This window comes from Erpetoichthys calabaricus, chromosome 10 (assembly GCF_900747795.2).
Source record: "Erpetoichthys calabaricus chromosome 10, fErpCal1.3, whole genome shotgun sequence".
Classification (NCBI taxonomy): Eukaryota; Metazoa; Chordata; class Cladistia; order Polypteriformes; family Polypteridae; genus Erpetoichthys; species Erpetoichthys calabaricus.
This window is the reverse complement of record NC_041403.2, coordinates 77,019,891-77,039,474: the sequence shown is the minus strand read 5'-3', so window position 1 is coordinate 77,039,474 and position 19,584 is coordinate 77,019,891. Positions and strand designations below refer to the sequence as shown.

Sequence of the window (19,584 nt, the reverse complement as noted above, 5' to 3'; positions counted from 1 at the left end):
ACGGAACTAAACGTCTTCAGTAAACCCCAGTCTACATAACCCTGCTAGTAGCAGAGTTACCCGGATACAGGGCCAGTGCCACCATTAAGACTTAGGCATTTGCCTAGGGCACAGATAATAATTGGGGTGTGGAATTGGGCAGCCGCTCGGGTTAGATACCGAATAGTCGGCTGGCACACTAGTAAGCTTTATTATTAATAAGGCGCAAACTAACTTAGCATCAGCACCGCCTGGATAACATCTTGTGCCTCTTTTAAAAACTATCTTGTAACGTTCCTCTGGTACTGGCTGCCGCTAACTCACCGTGTTTCAGATTTACATTGTTTTGATGTTTTCCGCGTCTTTCTGTTGGTCAGCTTTTTAAATGCTTAAATAGACGGCTTGTTTCGCCACTATGTTTCTCCTTTTTCACAAATATCGCATGTCTGTGTTTTTTATATCTGTAAAAAGTATCACCACACAACGCTAGCAACGGTTTTGCTTAGTCATTGTTGTACACAGTCTGCGCTGGTGCACGGGCGAAGTTTATAGCATTCTTGCGACACAGCGCATTTGTTAATTCAGTACATGTTAATAGAAAGTGCGTTTGTATATCCTACGTCTTTGCAAGAACCTTGAAATCAAATCTCACATGAAAAAATTTGTGGTACTTGATACCAAATGAGTACAGCTTGAGCATCGAAGTATCGATTACTGTGGTATCGATCCGCCCATCCCTATCGTTCAGGCTCTGAATCGTTAAGACCTGTTAACCACACCTCGCAAACGTCTCTTCAAAAGACCGCTTATCACAACCTCCCCCCCAGCCCCCCTTCCCTTTCTCCAATATCGTAGTCTGTGACCAAAGGATAAGTTATGACGGCATTCAAAGCATTGAATCGATTGTAATTTTTATCATTCAGTTGAACCTGACGCAGAAGCAGTCGCTTAGTTTGAATATTTACTGCTTAATGCTGTAGACGGCGTTCAGTGCCTCGAAAATGCGTTTTCAATTAAGTTTGTCCTAAATAGCATTCCGTTTCTGAGACATCACACGGCCCGACACTGCTGCGCGCTATTTTCAACTAGAGGAAGCATCTGTGCTTACATCATATTAGAAGGCACAAGTGATTAATCTAAACGCAAAAATCATATTTGGAACCGAACTGAGTACTATCTGTCCAGCTACGAGAAGTATTTTTTTGGCGAATCCAAGACAAAATGTGCCAAATGAAAAACGTCTTACCGGGGGATTTAATAGTTTTAACCAAATAAACGGGTATAAACATCACCGCACTGCATCAGGACGCCTGAAGACACAGAGATTTGTGCGTATAATGGAATTATAAACAACGTGTTATTTATGCTAGTATACGATACATCGTACATCTGTCTTGAGAGGCAGATTAGTGATCCATTTTTCTTAAAATGTTAATCGCGCTATTTATTTTGATCTTTTTAAAAACGAATCAACAGTTTTACATTTACTTGTGTTCGTCTGCTGATTTATACGAAATATTACGGGCATCTAAACCCATACACCATACTTTATTTATTGTTTTTTTTGCTGATCACCGTATTGTAGCTCTTCAAATACACACTCTTCATGAAATACATGCCTTCTAAGCTATATACAATAGATCTGTTAAGTAAATAATATATCATTATGTGTTTTTATTAATCAAATATTTTCTGCACTTTATACTTTCAGAGTTCATCAATCACACCACTGCCATCTGTAATCAAGTACAGTATTTTATTACCTCATAAAAAAGGAAAGCATTCAATGAGTGTAAAGCGTGGACATAGTGAACAAAAAAATGGTAAGTTATTACAATGTTTTAAGGTGGAAGTGTGCTATCTTATTGATCAGCGCTACTAGTGAGATGTGCCTTATAAGTTGTATCCTTATAGACAATAAAAAAAACAGGCAAGCTCAAATTGCACCAACATTCAGAAATGTTTACATCATTTGAAAACAATACTTTTCACACAGTTATATTCACCATGCATATGAAAAGTCTTTTCAAACCATTACCACCATTGGTGTTTTTTTGTTGAAAATACTGTACTTATGGCCCAATGGAGAAAGAAAGTTCTGGATCAGTTTATGTGGGTTTTATAGCATCTATTCTATATGATGTACTGAAGGTAAGTGCTGTGTGTAACAGAAGTTAACAGTTTCTTTATTGTAGTTCTCTTGCACACTCTTATCAAGTCATCTACATCTACTCCAATTATTTTAGCTACATGTCTGATAGCATGTTAAAGCTTATATTTTTATTTATATATATATGTATGTATGTGTGTGTGTGTGTGTGTGTGTGTGTGTGTGTGTGTGTGTGTGTATTTGTTGTTTGTACTATTAAAATAGATAGTGGTGCTGAAAGTGGTAATGGGCTGCATCACCCTGCAATAAAAGGAGACCATGAGACCTCTGTCTACTTTAAATAGTCCAGGTTCTTGCATTTAGATTTTTTTTTTTCATTCCAGTTTACATTATTGTCAATGTAAGATTTTTTTTTTTTTTCAGTCACTGTTTCAGCTTTCTGTCCCAGTACAATGAGTGGTGAACATAGCATTTTCTGCCCACGGAAGTCAAATATAATTACTTCAGTCATTTTGGCATTCACAGATATAGTTGTCATTGCACAAACTTATACTTGATAATGAAACAGTGATCGTTGTTGTGTTTTTGGTTTTAGTGTAAATAGGTTTATTGGATCATTATTGTCATGTGTAGTAAAGAAGACATGGTTCCTGTGTTTAAATTAATGACCTTTGAAAATGTGTTTTGTGCTCTAACAATCTACAGTATTAACAATTTAAAAGAAAGTCCCCAATCCATAATTTAATATTTGGAATAACATTCATATTGTTTAGTTTCCCATCAAGATTTGAGCCTGAATATTATTGAACAGTGCTGAAAAATACAGAAATATTGGTTTGATATAGGAACCAGACTTGTCAAGAATAAAGTAGATTTTTCTTTGTAAAAAAATACATAGTGCAGTCTCTATGCTTTTGTTTAAACAGTAAGCATGTGATAGGAACTCGTCTATATCTTTATGACATTTTTGACCAAATGTGCAAAGCGTTTCCTTAGTATAAAGTTAAAGTCCACTAAACTATAATCATTCATCATTGAAAACCTTAGGAACTGGTGATTAAGTTACCTTTTCAACGGATTAGTCACAATACCACAGGTTAGGGTGTATATATATCTGGAAGGTAAATATTTCTTTTACATATTATTATATTGAATCAGCAGGTACTGTAGTAATTATTGTTGAGTAGAAGTTGTGACAATTTGCTGTCATCGAAACAATCACGGAAAAATCTAATTTTTTTTAAATTTTATACAGCACAATGCAGTGTTTTTAGTGGACAATAAGCTTGAAGGTTTGTTTATAATTTTTACATCTAACCACTGCCTTTTTTGTCTTTTTAATTTATTAGAGGAGAAGCCTTGCTCCAAGTCAGATTGCCAAAAGAAAACAGGGAGACTCTTCAGGGGATGAAGACTGGCATCCTGACTCTGTATGTGACAATGCTTTTGAATGCAAGTTAAAACAATTATCACAACGATATTAATAAATCATTTTTATTACTTAATATGCATTTATACAGTAGTTAAACCTATACAGCAATATGGAATAGCGTTTTGTAACAAATGATAAATATGATCTTAGTGCTTATTAAATACACTGCACAACAAAGTTTTTGCTTCTTGAACACTGTTGGGTGTTTCTTATAGATTTTTGGATGCTGATCATGAATATCACATCAAAATTTACCCATCACGTACCGTTTAAGTTTTGTCATGATTTTTTCTTATATTTGTATCCAAACATTTTCACTCCTGTAGGTGACTTATCAACAACGGTTTGTGCAGCCTGGGCATGTCCAGGCATGGAATCAGGCCAGGTTGGAAGCTTTTCTGTGGAAGTTGACATCCTGGGCAGGTCTGAACGAGCTTGACGCTGTCTCAGCACGCTATAAAGGTGGCTTGCATACACCGATCCTGCTCATTTGGTTAATATAGATAGTCAGTGTGTATGTACGTATAGTATCAGTATAGTAAAGTATAGTATCTGTAGCAATATAACAGTAAGTAAGCTTGATGCTATAAACGTTTTGGTGGCGGGCGATATGTCTCGTCAATGTCGTAACAGCCGCGATACATTCTGCTATATCTGTGGCAAATATACACTTGCGCCTCAGAGACATTGGATGACTGCTGTTGTGAAGAAAGCTTATCATCTGTATTTCTGCTGCAAAATTGGTGATCAAGACAAGGAATGGGTGCCTCACTTTTGCTGTGCAACATGTGCTGTCAGTCTGAGAGCCTGACTCGAAAGACGATGCCGTTTGCTGTTCCAATGATATGGCATGAACAGGAAGACCATGTGACAGATTGTTACTTCTGTTTGACTAATGTGTCTGGTTTCTCTGCCAAAAACAAGAAGTCAATTGAATATCCTAATCTGCCTTCAGCAAAGAGACCCATGCCACTTGACGACAGTCTTCCAATTCCGAAACCACCAGAGGATTGGACGTTAGACGAACCAGATGAAGAAACTGCAATGCAGGGTACTGACAGTGACATCAGGCAATCCATATCTGATAACACAGTCCAAATTGAATGATTTGGTCAGAGATTTGGGTCTGTCAAAAGCCGAGCTGCTGGGTTCGAGACTGCAGGAATGGTGTTTGCTGTCACCAGGTACGAAAATTTCTGTGTTTCGAGGCCGACATCATGATATAACCAAATTTTTTACACAAGTCGACAGTCTCTGTTTCTATTGTGACATTGAAAGATTGTTCTCGGCCTTGAGTTGTGATCACATCCCAGAAGAGTGGCATCTCTTCATTGATTCGTCGATGTTAAGCCTGAAAGCTGTTCTGCTACACAATGGCAACATTTATCCTTCAGTACCTGTTGGCTATGCAGCACACATAAAAGAAACGTATGAGAATATGGAACTGTTGCATGTCCAGTATAGCAGGTACAATTGGAATATCTGTGGAGATCTCAGTCTTTGCTCTGTTACTAGGACTGCAGCTCGGCTATACAAAGTACTGTTGTTTCATCTGTGAATGGGACAACCGTGCCAAAGAGTTGCACTATTCTCGACAGAACTTGCCACTCCGTAAAAAGTTAGTTCCAGGACAGAAAAATGTGGCAAAGATATTTTTGCCTCCTCTTCACATAAAACTGGGACTCATGAAGAATTTTGTGAAAGCACTGAACAAGGAAGGCGAACGTTTTCGTTATTTAAGACAGATGTTCCCAAGAATAACTGACGCCAAGATCAAAGAGGGCATTTTTGTTGGCCCCCAGATCAGACATGTTATGAGTGACAATGTCTATTTACTGTGTCAGAGTTCCTACGTGATACAGTAAAACCAAAACTATATTTGTGCATACCCAGTAGGTACCTGTCACAATCAGCAAAAACTTTTCATGAAGCAAGACTTTTAAAAAAAATTGTTGTGCAGTGATATCTGTTACTGATAACTCACTGTATATTGTAGATGCTAGATACCTAAAAACAATCTGACAAAACCATTTTACAGTAATCCACAATGTTGTCTTTTCATCCCCTACTGTTGAAACTAAACAACTCACTTTGCCTGCCAATGTGTTTGGGAAAAATCTTGTTATAGAGCTTTGATTTATTAGATGCTTTGAATAAATAAAATTTAATTTACAGTACAGTATAGCTTTTGGGTACATGGCCACAAAGTTAGGGCGATGGACTGTGAGGCAAATACATGTTATCTGAATTCCCACAAATACCTATGACCCAGACAAAGTCACTTACTTTGTCACAGCTCCAAGTATAGGAGTCGTTAAACAGTTGTACCATTGTTTTCTAAATTTAAAAAAAATGTACATGTAAAGTAAGCAAGGAAAATAGTTTCAATGTGTTTTAGTAATTATTAAATAAAAAGGGGTATAAGCAATAATTACTGCAAAGGATAAAAAAGAAAATTCTGTAAAACTATGTCTTCCATTTAAGTGATTTATAATTGCAAATTAGAATCAAGTTTCTTTAACTATAAATATATGCATTTATTGTGGACTGGTGTTGTGTTCATTTAATAACTAGTGAACAGAGTATTTTAATATGGTGAAAAACATATGAGTGAACTCTTTTCAGTTTATGCATAGAATAATTGTGTACTTAAAAGCCGTAGATGAAATATGTACTGCAAACTGACAAAAGCCTCACTTATGTTTGTTTTTAGACACCTAAAAGGAAGAAAGTTACATTAGAAGAAGGAAGAGAAAACTATGTGTCTCCATTTCGAAGGCCTCTTACACAGCTTACAAATCGACCTGTTTGTATTGACAGCAGCAAACATGTAAGATTTAATATAGCTCTTTCAATTTTGTTTAAAATCCACCAGTCTATTGCTAAAAACATCATGATAATAAATGAAGATACCAAAAAAGCAAGAAGATTGGTAATTGTCTATGATCTTCTTTTCTTATCACTTCTACTGTTTATGCAGTACTCTGTTAATCATATTTTATTTATCTTGAGTTATACAAGTACATTCTGTTATTAACATTTGTAAGTGTCTGTTAGCTGCATTGTGCAGTGATTTTGTGGGTGGGGTTCATCATGAAAATGACATTTAAGTCCTCTTAGGAATTAAGAAAATTAGCTAAGAAAATTCTTCAAGTAAATTAGCAATATATGCCTTCTAGAAATAGTTTGTGATATTTATAGGAAAGACAACTGTTAAAACTTAGATATGACATATAGTATGAGGAGGTACAGTAGATATCATATATTATTAATTTCTTTATAAATATTACCTACATTTTTTTTGTCTTTATTCTGTTTTACATTGTACTTATTTTGTATCTTTTTTTTTCCTCCACTAGGAAGCCTTTATTCGGAGTATTTTGTCAAAGCCATTTAAAATTCCAATTCCAAACTACACTGGTATGTTTTTTACTTTTTATATTATCTTCAAAAATTGCCGAGGTAAAAGTATGCACATTTTGTTTGTTTTAGAAGTATAGCTACTATGGTATTTGCTACTATGGTATTTGCAGCTTCAGAATATTTGCTTGTAAAAGCATTTTTTTAACAGATTCATTCTGGTTAAATTACAATATCTAGTTCTATGATGTATTGTATGTGATTAAGGTAATATAACTATTTAATTAATGTAACTATTCTGCAGTAAAGGGCAACATAAAAAGTACTTTTGTTTTAACATCAAAATCTTGAGGATAAGCTATTTTGTAGAATGTTCTTGATGATAAAATAATGGCTGTACAAAACCATGCAAATGTTTAAAATTAAAGAGTATTGATTGCATAGTAAGGCTATAAATTTATAGACATGTGGGAACAACCTTGATCAAAATTCTCTTAATGATTATGTTCTGTTTCAGAAAGAAAGGCAGCCTTTTGTACATAATTTCATCTGATTGAATGTTATCAGAAAAAAAATATTTTGGGTTCCAAACAATTCATTAACCTAACTTATAGCACTTAATCAAGCTGTCCATAATATACAGACATTTATATTCATATTACTTTTCTGAATATATTTTGCTGAAATATATTTTTTTAGTCAAGTTTCTTTGCAAATCAAGGTGTGGATGAAGGAATATTCTTATTGAAGGCTTAGACAAACACGTACTGTGCAGTCCAACAAATAAAAAACGAGCATACTTACACTGAATTGAGACCCACTGTAACTGCATTTCTTTCTGTCTCTAAAATGTTTTTTTTTTCTTTTCTCCCCTAAAGTGTGGAATCATTTTGAGCTCTGATAATGAAATACTGTACATTAACTGTACAATAACACATTAAAAGATTGCCAATATGAAATGAAATGAAAAAATGAAATATATTGTTTAGTATATTATTCACTCTTTGTTACAGCACCAGCATGGTAGCATAGTGGTTAGTGCTGCTTTATGGATCCAGCACCCTGGGTTCAACTCAAGTGCCCCATCATTGCCTATATGGAGATTGCATGTTATAACCATGTCTGTGTGGATTTTTCTCTGGGTAAACCAGGTTTTCTTCCACCTCGCCAAAAATATTCATGTTATGTTAATTAGCGGGTCTAAATTGGCCTTTTGTGAGTGTGACTCCGGCAATAGACCGGTGCACTGTTTGGGCATTGTTTCAGCAGCATACAGTCCATGACCCTGAATTGTATTAGATGTACAGTATTTGAGAAAATAATGTCATATTATGTTTTGTTTTAGCAAATGGTAAGTAATGGTTATTTTTAGGTGAGATTTTTGAGAATGTCAGCTTTGCAGTTGTTGTAATTCAGGATAAGACATTGTTTGCCTTTTTTAGGTCAAATGTTCTATTTTATATGAATATATAAAGTGCCAAAAAAGATTGAGCACATCTCTACATTGGCAGTTACGAAACACTAAATGGTTAAATTCTTAGTGTTCATTATTTATTCTTGCTTTTTCTGTTTTTCACATGAATTGTTTTACTTAATATAGGGATTAACTGTGCTTTGATGTAAAGTCCTTGTTGATATTTTATTTAAACTTAATACAAATGGTGTATGTGCAGGTTCGCTTAGTGCAAGGGCATTAGGATTAAAACGTGCTGGTATAAGAAAAGCACTACATGACCCATTTGAAGAAGGTGCACTTATTCTTTATGAGCCTCCAGTTCTTACTGCCCATGAAATAATCAAAGCAGACAAGTGAGTATTATATATATTATATTCAGTTTTTTTTACTGGCCGGTAATACTGTGTAACAGAAAGTTTTAATAGAAGAAAGATACCCTTTCATAGTTGTAGGCACCCCATAACAAATGTGGAGTTTTTATTAAGCAAAACACACAAAGATATGATAGAAAAGAAGAGTACAGAATAGAAGTCTACCTACTACTTGAAACATTGTCTGTCAGGTGGGGTGGCTCAACCTGCTGTCCTGGAATCTCTTCCAGGGTACTTTTGTAGCAGGGCACCAGGCTAAAACACCCTTTAGTGATATATGATTACTTTGCAGTCATTGGCGTTTTGTAGTCCTAAAAGGAGCCTCTAACTGGGATGTTGTGTTCCTTTACCTCACCCTTGCTTAAGTAACTTCGGCCAAAACCCACCAGCTACTGAACATCTGTTTCCATGTTTTTCCAGGAGGTCTTTTTGTCTGCCCTCTGTTCTCTTGCCCTCTGTCACTTTATGTACGATAAAAACATCTCTGCTGCTTGCTGGCTTTTCTGACCTCAGGCTCATTAGGGGAACACTAAATGTTTTTCCACAGGGTACATTTCTCTCTGTCTTTTATAATGGTGACCCTACCTCTTGCAAGACCACAACATCCTAACTTTGAGAACCCTGGATTTCCTAGTTACTCTTTCCCTGTCAAGAAAGGGTTCCTTTCTCCCTCCTTGTTAGAGATCTTGCATGTGACTTTATCTTGCCTTACAACAGTGTTTCTCAACCTTTAAGTATTTGCGACCCGAGTTTTCATAACAGTTTTAATTGCGCCCCCCTAACGTTTTTTTGAAATCCTAATAAAATTTATTCCTATATTTTTTGCTGCCGATACACCGCTACAAGTTTAAAATTTTCCTACGAATAGCGACATTGTGCCAGATATGGCAACATTTGTGCCCCCTTTTTTGAGAACCGCTGCCTTACAACATCTCATTGGTGCTCTTATCCTGGAAACCTCTTGTTAGCTGTGCACCTTTCAAATTATATTTGTAAGGAAATACAAACATATAAAGAATATTTCAGATCATACTATAATAACTGTTTTCAGTTTATTTATTATTTTCAATACCAGGTAATAGTAGTTAATTTCTTGAGTGTTTCTCATGAAGATTTAAGAAGTGTTTTTTAATTTGTCACTCATAAAGATTGTTAGAGTTTAGACAAATCAAATACATTTTTATTTGGCATTAAAATCTTATCTCACTTGCAAGCATTTAATTTAGATTTATGTATCACACTAAATAAACATATTTCTAATTCTACGTATTTGCAAATTAATATTTTATTAGTCCATAACCTTGAACTTTAATTATCCATAACAGTCATGGGAAGTATCTCTTATTTAAAGAAAATGCATTAATTGCAATATTAAAACTATTTTTTTCTCTTTTGTTGTACTCCAGCTGCTTAAATTTGTAATATACTGATGCAAATTTAGAAATTTTTATGGAAGTGTGATTTTTATGTGTTTATTCTATTATGCACTGTATATGTATTGTTTTATTCTAGGAAACTGTTTTAGAAAAGTACAGATAACAGATATGTTTATAGAATATACTTAAAAACATTGTATAATGATTCTTCACATTTTCACAAACCATTTATTACCTTAGAAGCATCTAATCTAAAATCTTCTGTAAAGTGTTTTTTTTTTTTTTTTTTAAGTCATGAAAATTGTCATACAGTATAGTGATACCAAAACTGATTATTTTTCTGTGTTTGGGTAACTTTTAAAATTCTGAACAATGCACTTAATAATCATTTTTATCTATACTTTATATAGCATTTCTCACAGTAACACAGTTCTTGGTGATTCTGCTTTACAATTCCATATACAAATCCTGGTACAATACTTTCTTTGTGAACTTCCCATGTTTTTTATCTTATCTTCATGGGTTCTCTTTATTTACCTTGGTTTCCTCTATTTTTCAAAAGAGGGGCAGGCTAGGCTGATTTGCAACACTAAATTTAACTAGTGTGTGTTTCTATTTGCAGTGTGTGCATGCATGCTTTTTGGACTAGCACCTCTTCCAAGAATGGTTGTTGCCTTCGTGTATGTAGCCCTGCTAGGTTCTGCCCCCTAGTGAGCCTGTGTTGAACTGAAATAATATTATGTAGTAAACATATAAAATGAGGAAAAAATGTACTATGCTTGTGTTTCATCTGCTGTAGCAGGAATGTATAAATTACTGAACAACAAATTGTTATTTAGAAATGGCATTGTGATCTACTTGCATTGTTGTAGTTTACTGTTGATCTTTTCATTTACTTGAATAAATTGCTTGTTACTTTTTCCTATGTTGAATTTAATAACTTCTAATTCTTAATGTTTTCCTCTTTTTTGTATTGTGTATATACTTCCTGGTCAATACTGCAATGTCAGTGGTTACTTGCAAGCTTCATAGATAACTGTTTGTCTCAGTCTGTTTATTTCTTCAGTATAATCTTACAGGTGACATTATAAGAAATCTGTAGCTTGAAGAGTATTTATATTCGTTGTAAAGCAAAAAGCAGTGTAAAGACTGTGAAATTTGTTTCTCTTCAGCAGTCAGTAAACCATTCTTTATAAAACGACACCCTTACATTTTGTGTTTTTGTTACAGAGATAAGCTGCCTGTACATGTAGTTGTTGATCCAGTATTATGCAAAGTCTTGAGGCCGCATCAAAGAGAGGTAACAGTGTTTGTGTATGAGAAATATTTGTTTAACGCTGTAATGAGTATTAATGTAACATCTTTATAGACCAATATTATGAATAATATATACACCTAAAATGAATGTGTACTGTTTATTTAGTAATCACATTGGGAACTCTATTTAGAAGCTGTTATTATAGGTATGAAAATGTCCTTTGTTATGTATAATTGAGCTTAAGATTAGATCATATATTGATAGGAATAACTATAGGAGGTTGAGTGTGCTTCCATAATGTGTACTTTGCTCTGATATAGTAAAATCATAATTTTGAAGTTCTGTTAAATAATAATACATAATCTAATTTGTTTAATCTATAGATCTTTTATCAGAAAAATGTATTAGTACTATTTTATTACTTATTAATTTCTCTGCCATATTTTTATGCCATGCTGTTCATTAGACTCTATACCTTTACATTAATTTCCCCAGTTAGAATATGTGATTTATCTTGGACTGTATTATCTTGTTTTAGCTTTTACAATCTATTAGCATATTGTTAGTAAATAAATATGCGTATAGTTGTTTTCATTAATTGAAATAGTTACAACAGTTTAAGAGATGCATCTAATTTAAGGCACTATATAAGTAAAATGTACAGTATTAGTATTATTATTAATTGAACTGTGTTAAACTAATTATTTCTGTATTTTGAGAAGTCTCACTTTAATTTAAGTTTCCATCTTCTATACATATATATATTAGAGTAGAATATAAAGTGTCACCCCAGAATTATTTTAAGTAAAATTGGCAAATTTCTCACAATACAAATTTTAGCAATGACTCCCATTTGCTAAATTATTTCCAAAAAAGTGTTTGCAGTCTATATTTTCTATATCTTTGTCAACATGTTTTTATTTTGTGTTTCAGGGTGTTAAGTTCCTGTGGGAGTGTGTAACTGGGAGGAGGATCCCTCAAAGTTATGGATGTATCATGGCAGATGAAATGGGGCTTGGCAAAACTCTGCAGTGTATTACCCTTATGTGGACTCTTCTTCGGCAAAGTCCAGATGCTAAACCTGAGTTTGATAAAGCCATTGTGGTGGCACCTTCAAGCTTAGTGAGAAACTGGTACAATGAGGTGGAGAAGTGGTTAGGTGGAAGACTGCATCCACTGGCTATTGATGGGGGTTCTAAAGAAGATATTGACAAGAAGTTGTGTGGGTGCCTTTACTAACATTTTATTTTTAAATAATTACAATTCTTTAAAAATGTTACAATTAACATGAGATTGGATGCATTATAAAATTATTCATTTTTCTAAATCTTTGCTTAGAGCAACAAAACCGAATATTCTGAAGCATTATTTTTCTCAACAGCGGGATTCATGTCTCAGCATGGGCTCAGAGTGCCTACTCCTATCCTAATCATTTCTTATGAGACTTTCCGGCTTCATGCAGACATCCTGCACAAGGGAAGTGTAGGACTTGTTATCTGTGACGAGGTATACTTTGATTGCCTTGTTTTGATTGCCTGGCTAGTTTTATTTAATGTAGACACCAATTTATATTTTAACAATGTAGTTTTACATTTAATGATTAGGGTCACAGACTGAAGAATTCAGAGAACCAGACTTACCAGGCTTTGAATACTATGAATGCACAGCGACGTGTTCTTATATCGGGCACTCCAATTCAGAATGATTTGCTGGAATACTTCAGTCTAGTACATTTTGTAAATGCTGGCATCCTAGGTATGTCTTGATAATTTATGCCTAAATTGTTTGCAAATTTATGTCACAAATTTTAAGTAAATTGAACTAAATAATTTTATTTAATACTGATGTTCATCTGCCTCTTTAAGCAAAATCTTTTTGGTGTTGTTTCCAATTTTTTGTACTGCTTGCATAACTTTAGAAAAAATAACTTAGCAGATCACAGAAACTAAGCATTATTGGCATTGAAATTTTGTATGATGTACTCTATGAATATTAGTCATTTTTATGATGTCCGGGCTGCTTCTAGGAACAGCTGCAGAGTTTAAAAAAAGATTTGAAATTCCCATCCTGAAAGGCCGTGATGCAGATGCCAGGGACAAAGATAGACAATATGGAGAGGAGAAACTTCAGGAACTTATAGCAATTGTTAACAGGTATAATGCCTCATAAGCTGTTTTATCTTTTTTATTAGATGTTTTAAAACAGTGTATTGCTGACTTTAACATATTTTTTATAATTGTTTCAGGTGTTTAATCAGAAGGACATCGGATATCCTTTCAAAATACCTCCCTGTTAAAATTGAACAAGTGGTTTGCTGCAGGTATTTTAACATATATATATGAAATGAGTTTTCATAGTCAGACAATTTGAATTTCTTAGTGGAATGAATAAATAAGAATTTTCTTTCTTTTTTTTTTAAGTCTGAATCGCAATGTGATTCTTAGGTGATTACCTACCAGGTAACACTTGTGGTTGTTTGGCCAGTCAGCAAACATCCGCCACATCCTCTCAATTGTCAGAAGCAGCTCATAGATATGTGATAAAGTAACTGCCAAATAATACAAAGAGTACATGACATGTGCTTTGCCCTTACTGGGGCTCATAAGATCTTCACCCTGCCAAATAAATGAACCAGATGCCATAGTGCAGCATCACAGGCTTCACCTCAGGCTCTGACGTCTGAGGTTCGAGTCCCATAAGGGGATACAAAAAAGTGCGTACACCTCATGAGCTATATATATATATATATATATATATATATATATATATATATATATATATATATATATATATATATATATATATATATATAACTTTTTCCAAAATCAAGTTTATTTTTAAGTAATTATTTTTGTTTTATTCCAGACTGACTCCATTACAGACTGAACTTTATAAATGCTTTTTGAGACAGGCCAAACCAGTTGAGGAGCTACAGCGAGGCAATATTAATGTGTCATCTTTGTCCTCAATAACATCCTTAAAAAAGCTGTGCAATCGTATGTATCCATACTACTTTCAAATATTTAGATAATGCAGTCTAATAAGCAAACAGTAGGATTTAATTGATATGTTTCAGATGCCACTAATTATCTTTTATAATTTTGATTTGTAACAGCAATGCTGTAATGAGAATAATGCTTTCATTCTTTTTTATGTACACGTATTTAGATCCATCTCTGATATATGACAAATGTGTTGAAGGAGAAGATGGCTTTAAAGGAGCAGTAGACTTATTTCCTCCTGGCTATAGCACTAAATCAGTTGAACCACAGCTATCGGGTAAGTGATCCAAAGGTTTAAACAAAGGAAATTTTCAAGTTCAGATTTACTGCCAGGTGTATAGTCAGTGTACATGATACAATGAAATTCTTACTTGCATGTCCCTCAGAACAGTTGACAATAATAGATAATACTTTAATTATCCACAAGGGGAAATTAACATTTTAAAAAACAGAACTATTATAACAAGCAACACCCCCACAAAAGACACAAAAATATAAACACCATGTGACACACACACACACACACACTATATATATATATATATATATATATATATATATATATATATAAATACTCTGTGTATTTTTGAGTTACAATATTTCTTACAATAAAATATTTGTTATTATGACTGTTTGTTCAGTAACCTTATAAACTGTTATCTGAGTGCCAATGGCCCTGTAGCATTTTCCATAAGACGTTTAAGTGATAATCATAATTATTATTTGTTTCTAGTGCATCCAAATGTTATTTCAAAGTTTTTATGTATATTACCGGTATGTGTTTAGCATAATGCTCATAAAGTATTTCATGCAGTTATACTATGTATAACTTTGGGTACACAAAATTATACATAAAAAGTACAAGAAATGTTAGAAGTTTAACATTGGGTTTTACCACATTATGTATTTCAGTATTTACTAGTTTTGTGTTTAAAAAAATCATTGTAGCACTTATTTAGTGTGTTTTATAATATCATGTATGATTAGATCCAATAAATCAAAGGATTTAAACCTTCGGATAGAATGGGAGTTGCAATCAAAGCGTACCGCTTACAAAACTTGTTACACATGCTTCAGAACTTCTGCTTTTTAAAAAGCCAAACAATTCTGTTTTCAAGGTAAAATGCTTGTTCTGGACTATATCCTGGCAATTACGAGAAGCACGACTAGTGATAAGGTGGTGTTAGTGTCTAATTACACTCAAACATTGGACCTTTTTGAAAAATTGTGTAGAACTCGAAGGTAAGAATATTTTTCCAAGAAGCCAAGTTATCCTTAACAGTCTGATGTTCTGCTAACAAATAAATAGTTTTAGGCCAACTCACAGTTAAATATTGTTGTAGGCTAAATGATAGATCATGGTTTGCAGGAAAGCTTACAACAATAGTCCTTTTGAAGGAGATATTTGTGAGTCATGTATATCAATTAGAAATGTTGTCTATGGTATATTTGTTTCAGTAATCCAGCTGCTTACACATCTTTGCAAAAGAATACTTTGAGCTCATGTCCACATCAGCATCTACTCTAAATGGTGAAAATATGAGGTCTCCACTTTCTGCCTAAAAACTGTCTGTTATGAATTTAACTTGTTTGAATTGTTAGATTCTATCAAAATCAAATGCTTCATGCAGTTACTATTTCAGACATTGATGTATTTTCTGTCTAATATCTTCAAAATATGACTATGTGAAGATGGTTGAACTTTTAGCCTTAATAGAAGTTAATTTTAAGTTGCAAATTGTGAATATTTATGTTATTTTATTACTAGCTTTGCTACCTATATAAGACGGGTTGAAATCTAAGTAATCAACATAGATCTCAGTGTTAATGTTTGTGGTGCACCATCTATTGGAATGTATTTTGGAATGCATGTAGTAATAAAATGCATTACTACTACAGTGCATTTTTTATTCTAACAGATGGCACATCACAAAATTTGTAGTAATAAAATCTATCTAATAAAATGCATTACTACAGGTGTTTGTGAAGCACCATCTGTTGGAATGACAAACACAATGCATGTGTCTCTGTTATATGCCATTTAGTATGAGATTTGTAAAAGCAGGGTTAATGTTTGTGACATGCCATCTGTTAGAATGATAAATGCAATATATGTTGTTTTTTTCTACAAATGTTTGTGATGTGCCAGCTGTTGGAATGATAGAGACATATCAACCAGGCAGACACATAGACATTTATCCTTTTATTTGGTGGAAATGCAGTTTACTTCATTTGGTTCTGTAAATTCCTGCACTCTTGATTTCATGTGTACATATTTTTGGCAGAATTAGCTTGCTGGAATACAACACAAGGCTAAGGCAGTAAATTGATTATAATACAGGGAGATTCACTTGAAAGAGGCCCCAAATATTTTGTTGTAACTCCCGTTAGGATGAAGCAATCTGAACCAAAATATGCTATATACCTCGACATATGTGTAATTGCTTGCATTACCTGCAATGCTGGAAGTAGTTCCCGTTTTCTGCAGGACACATTTTGACACAGTGCTAGATGTTCCTGAACGTATTAGCAAGTGTCTTGGGGGGGATAGCAGCAATTTCATTTTGGATGTTTTCTTTCAAATCTTCCAGAGTGTGAGGCTTGTTCCGATAGATTTTTCCTGTGAGCATACCCCAAAGTAAGAAGTCTGGTGGTGACTGATCCAGATACCGTGGTGGCCACAGCCCCTTTGAAATTACCCTGTTACCGAAGAAGGACTCAGTTTTTGCCATGCTCCTTGCCAATGTGTGACACATTCCTCAATCTTGTTGGAAGTAACCTTCCATTAACTCATGATCACCCAGTTGATTCTGACATCGCTTAAACGAATTGGTGACCCAATAGGTTCGCACCATGAAGGTGTACTGCACAATACTGTACACCACCATCCTGATGAGAAATTGAGTGGCTGGGTGAAGGGGTACGGGCGGTATGCACCCAGAAATTGCAAACGGAGGTTAACCGTTGCAACGGCTGTCTGGCGCCTACTTCATTGCTCTGACACAGGGGCATCCCGGCTTCTTCGAAGCACCATATACTGAGGAGCACATTACATGTTGGTTCATTCAGATTGCTTCGTCCTAGCGAAAGTTATTACAAAATATTTGGGGCCTCTTTCAAGTGAATCTCCCTGCATGATGCCCTTAGCTTCACTCAGAGTACAAATGTGATTCCACTGGCTGGCAAGTGTCTGTGCTTAGTTATTGGCAGATATGAGAGCTTGTATATTATTTCTGTTATATGTTGGGGAAATATATTTTTTATTTATTCATGTAAAAAGAGCTCCATTCAGTAATTTAGGAAACACTAATCAAATGGTGTATATGTTCTGTTTCTAGAGACTTGTCAGTTATATTATGTTTCATTGTATTATTAGTAAGGCTGCAATATGGATTTGCCATTTTCTTACGATTTAATTCATTCACCATTTGTCCATCCATTTTCTAACACACTTATGTAGTTCAGGGTGATGGGGTTGGCCCTGAACAGAGGTCACATACTCGCTCATTTTGGTGAAAAAAGAATTAATGGGAATGTCATGTTACTTTTTTGCAGCAGAAGTGTCTTGTGCTATTTGTATTCATAATACATACAAGGCATCCAGATGTGGTTTACTTACTATTGTAGATGAAATTTAAAATGTAAAAGATTTTCATCCATTTTACTTGTCTTGTCAGTTCTGCAGTATTGTTATGGTAAAATGTTAAAGCCATCCATCCATTATCCAACCCGCTATATCCCAACTACAGGGTCACGGGGGTCTGCTGGAGCCAATCTCAGCCAACACAGGGCGTAAGGCAGGAAAAAAATCCCGGGCAGGGCGCCAGCCCACCGCAGTAAAGCCATCCAGTGAGAAACTATTTCTGGATATTTACAAAACTAGTCTGCAAGAGTCTGCTTAGAATAATGGATACATTTCAGTACTAGGGTGTTGTATCGTGTTAGCCATTGTGAATGTAGTGAGAAGTCAAGCAAAATGACACCTTTTATTGGCTAACTAAAAAGATTACAATATGCTTGCTTTCGATGCAACTCAGCCCCCCCTTCTTCAGGCAAGATGTAATTTTCAGTAATTTCAGTTGTCTGTAGATGATTTACTAGGAATGGTTATCTTTGTTTTGTATAACATTTGTTTGTTAAACTGTGCACTTTGACTCCCAACTAGAACAAAGTAGTTTCGCTTGAAATTGTTATAGATTGGATAGTGTCATAGCATGTAGAACAAACTACTTTTAATACATTTTTCTACATTATGAGTAGTAGTCTTTAAAGAAATAAACGTATTTGGGTCCAGTAGCTACTGAATCAAAAATGTCACCTAGGGCAGAACATGACTCCAGTACTTTCCTGTGCTGACGTTTTTATGGGTTTTGTTATAGTGGCAGCTGAAGTAATCTAGCTGTGAATTAAATCATGATATATTCTTCAATTTATGGTAGTTTTTAAAATGTCCATGTATCTTTCTGTGGTTTTAAAGGTACTTGTATGTTCGACTAGATGGTACCATGTCTATAAAGAAGAGGGCAAAAATTGTGGAGAAATTTAATAATCCTTCTGTAAGTACCATTAATTTTATTCTGTTCTATAAATCTGAATTTAGCAGCTTATAAATTATTTGCATGTATCTTGGCAAAGTATCTTCCATGATGAATACTAACATTTCACTGAAGAGAGAGCAGACTTAGCAGATTGATAAAGGGTCAAATTAAGCTGTTTTAGAACAAATTGAAATAATACCGCAGATGTTTTATTTTTATTATTTGACTACTTTTAAAATTGAAATTGTTCCTGAAAATCAAAGTTTCTATGCCATAGATGGCATAACCCTTTACTGCATAAATTGTCTAATGGCAGAAAAAAAGAGAAACATTGAAAAGAGCTTTAAACAGAAAACGCTTATTGGAACAATAGAGTCCCAATGAACTGATTTTGTTGAAAATTAGGACAGTTCTAGCATTTCAGGACAACAGTAAGAATTCACAAGTTAGTCCAGTTATAGATAGACAGATATCATAACAGAATTAATCAAATTACATTCAATGATGTCTACATTGTCAATATGTTAGCCCAATAACCATACTGGTATGACAATAGTAAAGACAAAAGTGAAACCTGTAAGAGGAGTGCAGATAGTTGTATTTTTAAAGACAAAGTTACTTATTTCCCAGAAGATGTTTTGACGTCAAAAACTAATATAAACTATGCTCTCAGGCATAATCACCTTTCCATTGGTTTCTCTC

At 34.3% G+C, this 19,584-nt stretch overlaps 1 protein-coding gene across 1 annotated transcript in view; it reads left to right on the top strand.

Annotated features, from left to right (window-relative positions):
- The first annotated feature begins 1,038 nt into the window (after positions 1-1,038).
- rad54l (RAD54 like) overlaps positions 1,039-19,584 on the top strand; it is a 23,583-nt gene continuing 5,037 nt past the window's right edge. Inside the window, exons 1-16 of the mRNA XM_028811475.2 lie at positions 1,039-1,307; positions 1,691-1,802; positions 3,439-3,519; positions 6,235-6,351; positions 6,881-6,941; positions 8,555-8,690; positions 11,315-11,384; positions 12,276-12,564; positions 12,724-12,848; positions 12,947-13,097; positions 13,369-13,495; positions 13,588-13,662; positions 14,208-14,338; positions 14,511-14,621; positions 15,463-15,586; positions 18,822-18,900. Of these exons, the coding sequence (XP_028667308.2) occupies positions 1,800-1,802; positions 3,439-3,519; positions 6,235-6,351; positions 6,881-6,941; positions 8,555-8,690; positions 11,315-11,384; positions 12,276-12,564; positions 12,724-12,848; positions 12,947-13,097; positions 13,369-13,495; positions 13,588-13,662; positions 14,208-14,338; positions 14,511-14,621; positions 15,463-15,586; positions 18,822-18,900 (1,680 nt within the window). The 5' untranslated portion in view covers positions 1,039-1,307; positions 1,691-1,799. The remainder of the gene's footprint in view (positions 1,308-1,690; positions 1,803-3,438; positions 3,520-6,234; positions 6,352-6,880; positions 6,942-8,554; positions 8,691-11,314; positions 11,385-12,275; positions 12,565-12,723; positions 12,849-12,946; positions 13,098-13,368; positions 13,496-13,587; positions 13,663-14,207; positions 14,339-14,510; positions 14,622-15,462; positions 15,587-18,821; positions 18,901-19,584) is intronic.